Here is a 6,000-nt window from a genome sequence, read left to right on the forward strand (position 1 = left end):
GATGATTTCAATCAAAAGACAAGGTATTAGAAGACTCTATTCTCATATGTCAAGTTCTAAAGCTCTTGTTAATACGAGCAAAGACAACGATAAACGACAAATTTCTATAAGGTATATACGTATTTTGTTTTTCAATTATATATCATTCTTAGGGGTTGAGGTATGGCCCTAGCTTCTCTATTGATTGTTACAGTGATCTATTTGATTGATTTACCATTTAAAGTTTGTATTCTTTTAAACAACAGCATATGTCTTAATAAAGCATGTCTTATCGCAATCTCAAGTTGAAATGCTAAAATCTTTGTGAAAAGGATTATTTTCTTAAAGAAGGTGACATAGATCCTAGTTCTATGGTTTAGTGAGTAAATGGATTGTTATCTTGGTTAAATTAAGGTACAGGTATAACTTCTCTTTGCCTAGACGCTGCCCCGTTCTTGTGCTTGTGTAGCCGGATGGCGGAGACGTTAGTGAGGCCCGGAGTTGGCCCATGGTATCCCTCATACCATTGGGAGAATGAGGTTCGCCGATTGAGGCGAGTGATTGTGATGCTGCCTAGTTCTGAGGGCCCAGGCTAGTGCGGTGAATTAGCCCACCCTAGTGCGCAGACATCCCTCTGAGGGGCGGGAGGATCGAGCGATGGAGCCTGAGAGGGCGACAGGCCGGCTTGAGTCCTCGCCAGCGGCCGACGATGAGGTGTATGGTCCCGTAGGGTTTTGCCCAGTATATGGAGGCTGGAAGGCCGAATTCTAGATCATCGGCGGTATAAAGGAAAAGAATAAGAGAACCGGTTTGGCTTGTATGAAGTTGATTCATGTTTAAACTTTGTTTTTATAAATCTTGTCTTTGGCATGATTGTATTGTGTAAAAAGACTGTCTTAACAAACCTTGTGAAAAGGGCTTTAATTAAAGAACATGTTTATATATGTCAAACAGTGTGGTAGGATTAATTAGAAAACAAATTGACACGTGAGTAGGGTGGAAAGTGGGAAGATGGAATGCCCCGATAGCACCATCCTACGGACGGGTGGACCCGATTAGTCGGGTAGCTTTCCAATAGATTAAGTGAAAGCCCTATACTAGATAAATAGGTTCCAGGGCAACTCTATTCTAGAAGACTAGGCCAGCGGCTGTGCCTTACATAAGATGAGGAAAAAAGCGTTGCCTCTAGAAATCAAGTCTAGTAGTTGCCCAATTTATAATCAATTGCCCTATGGGTGATTTGATGTTTAGAAGATCACGCTTCCCCTATGGGATAGAACTAGGTCTTACCTATGAATCGTATCCTTGAATCTCTGCATGGTCAAGGTGTCGATGAATAGGAAATTTTCTCTAAGATAAGACTTAGTGGACTATCTCAAGTGTTTCCCCTATTTTTGGAAGGGGGGAACCTTACATAATTGTGAGCCCCAATGTAGCTAGGCATATGGGAAGGAAACCCCCAAAGACTGTATTCTCTTCTCCTTTCTTCTTTTCAAAAGTTCTCCTTCTTTTTTCTCCACATAAAGGCTAGGTTTATAGGGTAGGCACCCTTGCTTTATCTTGTACAGATATAGATGTATGTGCATATATACGTGTATATGTGTGCGAGAGTGTGTGCATGTACATGTGCAATTGTGTATGCATGTGCGTCTATGTATACATATGTGTACATGTGTATGTGAGTGTGTGTATGTGTGTATCTATTTGTTCTTATATGCTTGCATATGCATGTATATGTATATGCAAGCTTGAGTGTATGTGTGTGTGTGTGTAAGTGTGCATATCTTTGTGTGTGTATGCGTGTCCATGCATGCAAGTGTGTGTGTTTGTGTAGGTGAGTGTACATGTGCGTGTATGCATATACAAACCCGCAACTCTATGCATATGTTTGTGTAGGTGAGTGTATGTGTATACATGTTTGTACATGTGAGTGAGTGTGTGTACATCTAAGTGTGTGTGCATGTACTCTATGTGGTGTACATGCCATGTGTATACACATGTGTTTATATGTGCAAGTGTGTATGTGTGTATGTTCATGTGTGTGAATGTATGCATGTGCATGTGTACATGCGTGTGTGTGTGTGTCTCTCTCTCTCACAGAGACACAATCTCCCACGCACGCACACACAGACATCCTATCTTCTCACATGCATGCTCATACATGTGCAATATACCTCTCTCTCTCTCTCTCTCTCTCTCTCACACACACACACACACACACACACACACACCCCTCTCTTATGCATACACATGCACATGCACATGCACTTTCTCTTCACACCCCCTCTCAGACCACGCATAGAAACACACACACACACTCTCTCTTTCTCTCCCTCTCTCCACACACACACACACACACACACTTGACGCATATGTGTGTGACTATGTGTGCACATATATACGTGTGTATGATTTTGTAATCTCGACTTCATGCGTCGTGCAAGTGTCTTGATTGTGCATATGTCTAGTGTATGTATGTGTACATGCTGTGTATGTTTATGTTTGTGTGTATCCATGTGCAAGTGTGTGTATATATGTTTGTGTTAAAAGTGAACATGTGAATATGTCCGTATGTACATCTTTGGGTCTATGTGTGTGCACATGCACGTGCATGTGTGTGTGTGAGTGTGTGCATGTAGCATGTGAGAATGTGTATGCGTTTCCATCTATGTATACATGTGTGCATGCATGTACTTGTGTATGTGAGCTTATGTATATGCTTGTGTGCATATATACACATGTATGTGTATGTGTAAGCTTGTGTGTGTGTGTGTGTGTGTGTGTGTGTGTGTGTGTGTGTACATATCTCTATGTGTGCACGTGTGTCCATGCATGGCGAGTGTGTGTATGTGTGTGTTTGTGTGCGTGTGTGCACGTATCACGTGCGTGTGTTTGTGTGGTGTGCGTGTGTGTGTGTATAGATCTATTTATATATACATGCTTACATACCTATAGATACATACATACATAATATATATATGTGTGTGTGTGTATGTATGTATTTATATATATGTGTGTGTGTGTGTGTGTGTATGTATATATTTATCTATATATGTATAGGTATGTATATTCTCTCACTTACACATGCACATAATATAATATTAGAAGATATATGTGTGTGTGTATGTGAAGGAGGGGGGGATTGCTTTCTAATGTATGATATATATATATATATATATATATAGATGCATGCATACATACATACATACATAATATATGTGTGTGTGTGTATGTGTGTATTTATCTATGTATACATTGGTTTTTTATATTCTCTCTCTTACACATGTACATGATATAATATTAGAAGATATATATGTGTGTGTATGTGGAAGGGTGGGAAATTTGCTTTCTAATGTATTATAAGAAACTCATTCAATGAGCAAATGGATTGATGGTGACAATTAATTGTGAGCCCCAATGCATCTAGGTTTGTGGGAAAGAAACCCCCAAAGAGTGTCTTCTCTTCTCCTTTCTCCTTTTCAAAAATTCACCCTCTCCTTTCTCCACTTAAAAAGGGTAGTAGATAGATAGATTTGAATAAATGCATCCTCCTTTGCCCACGTGGAGGGAGGGACAGACGTCCTTTATCTTGTATAGATAGAGATGAGATGACTTTTACTCGCCGAGGTCCTCGTCGATGATTGTGAAAAAAACCTTCTCTTGGGCGCTCTTTTTGTCTTCTAGTTTAAATTTTGATTATGAGTGACAGAGTCTTTTGATTATTCTAATTTCATTCTATTGTAGATTAATAATGCTGCAATAAGTGGTGTTATTATTGACGAAGATTATGTGAAGGAGACCAACATAGGTATCACCGACCTAATGGTGAGTCTCTCATTAGTTTTGTGCCATGAGCATAGATGGATCATCCTTAAAAAGCTATGTCAAGACAAGATCATGATCTACATATGCAAATTATTATTGTGATATAGTTCAAGGAATCCACAAACAAGGTCGAGTATGAGTCGGCTAAAACATGCTTAGATGCCAATTATTATGGTAGCAAGCATGTAACGAGGGTTTTGCTTCCTCTCCTTCGACACTCTTTGGAAGGAGCTCGTGTTATCAATGTTGGATCTGATTTTGGAAAGCTTTATGTAACACTCTCTCTCTCTCTCTCTCTCTCTCTCTCTCTCTCTCTCTCTCTCTCTCTCACACACACACACACACACACACACACGTGCGCGCGCGCATGCACGCACGCACACACACACATATGCAAACATAGTTTGTTTGAAGAGTATAAGCAAAAGTAACATTTTTTATTGTGCTCAATATGATCAAGTTGTAATAATTACTTTTCTTAAACATGTAGCATCTCCAAAGTGTGAAACTACAAGAAGAGATAGCCAACCTCAACAATCTATCTGAGGAGTACATAGACACATTGATCAGCAACTATTTGGATGATGTAAAATCTAAAACATGGGAACACAAAGGTTGGCCACTCAAGTTTCCAAACTATAAGATGAGTAAGGTGGCCTTACATGCATTTACAAGGGTACTAGCCAAAGAGTTAGAACAAAGGCCTCATGGTCAAAAAGTGTATGTCAATTGTGTACATCCTGGATTTGTAAAAACAGACTTGATGAGACGTGGTGGTGATCTCACTACTCAAGAAGGTGCAGAGAATGTGGTGAGGGTTGCTCTCTTTTCTCCTCAAGATTGTCCTTCAGGACAATTCTTCCATGAGAAAAAACTTGATATTTCTAGCCTAAATGATGGCTTTGCATGAGTATGTCTTTAATTTTCCACACATGGTTTGAAGCATATTGCTCTTTTTTCTTCCATGAGAAAAAACCTTCAAAAAATTTCCATAATATGGAAATGAATAGTATTTATTTCCATTTCATGTGATTATGTGAACCTTCCATGTGATTGTGTGAACCTTCCATGTGATTGTGTGATATTCTAGTATTTCAATTTTCAAAGCAAGGTTTATTTCTATGGGGCTTGTTCATACGAGTTTTTTGTAAAAATTTGCAAGCTAATTTTAACACCACCCCAATAACAAACTAGATCACTAATATTCTTCAAAAAGACCATAAGATAATATTTAATGGTAAACCCTAGCTTTAAAGATGTAAATTCATAACCCTACCTTTAGATAAAGCTTACATTCTCCAAACTAGACCATAAAATAATATTTGCTACCAAACCATAGCTCAAAAAAAGTAAATTTAAAATAGCCCTAGCTTTACAGAGCTCAAGCTATTGAAATAATACTCAAGCTAGTAGAGTAAGCTCTAATTAGTCTGTAATGTTACATCATTGGGATTCTTTGTTGACACCAAGAATGTTGCACTAGACTAAGAATGTTGCACTTGAGCAGACATATCCCTTAGAGTCAATGCTTGCCATGAGCACTGTTACATGTCATATAACATAGTTTTATCCACATGGTGTAAAAAAAAATTCAAACTACAAAATTAATAAGTGAAGGTTTCAACATAAGCTTGCTTTTAAGATTTTAGATGGGCATTCCATCTATTCATTCCGTAAATAAAGATGCACTTGTACATGTTTTTTGGTTCAATATGCATATGCAAAAGTTAATACAAGTTATATTATTATTGAAAGATGTGTGTGTGTGTGTGTGTTGGCATGTGTGCGTGTGTGTGCATGAGAGAGAGAGAGAGAGAGAGAGAGAGAGAGAGAGAGAGAGAGAGAGAGAGAGAGAGAGAGATGCACGAACATCATATCATGATGATTTTTTTGAAGTTTCACTCATTGAATGTCAAGGACCTAGTTAACTTGTGTCAAAAATAATAATCACATTAATACAACAATGTGTTGTCCATTAATACAATTAATAGTCTTTTCATTGTTGGTCTACATAAATGAGAATCTCTCTCCATTAATACACTTAATAATATTTTCCTTGTTGGTCTACATAAATGAGAATCTCTCTCCATTAATACACTTAATAATCTTTTAGAATCTCTCTCCATTCACACAATTGGTGAGCATCAATCGCACATTTTTGGACACTCAATGAAATTTTTAATTATGTTGACACAC

At 38.1% G+C, this 6,000-nt stretch overlaps 1 protein-coding gene across 1 annotated transcript in view; it reads left to right on the plus strand.

Moving 5' to 3' along the window:
* Positions 1-4,937, plus strand: part of LOC147610304 (short-chain dehydrogenase/reductase 1-like) — a 109,266-nt gene extending 104,329 nt beyond the window's left edge. The window contains exons 3-5 of the mRNA XM_086786550.1: positions 3,724-3,804; positions 3,912-4,076; positions 4,295-4,937. Coding sequence (XP_086642676.1) covers positions 3,724-3,804; positions 3,912-4,076; positions 4,295-4,714 — 666 coding nt within the window. The 3' untranslated portion in view covers positions 4,715-4,937. The remainder of the gene's footprint in view (positions 1-3,723; positions 3,805-3,911; positions 4,077-4,294) is intronic.
* Positions 4,938-6,000: the final 1,063 nt, after the last annotated feature.

The sequence above is a fragment of the Cibotium barometz genome, chromosome 49, assembly GCF_041138505.1.
Source record: "Cibotium barometz isolate CiBa-2024 chromosome 49, ASM4113850v1, whole genome shotgun sequence".
NCBI lineage: Eukaryota > Viridiplantae > Streptophyta > Polypodiopsida > Cyatheales > Cibotiaceae > Cibotium > Cibotium barometz.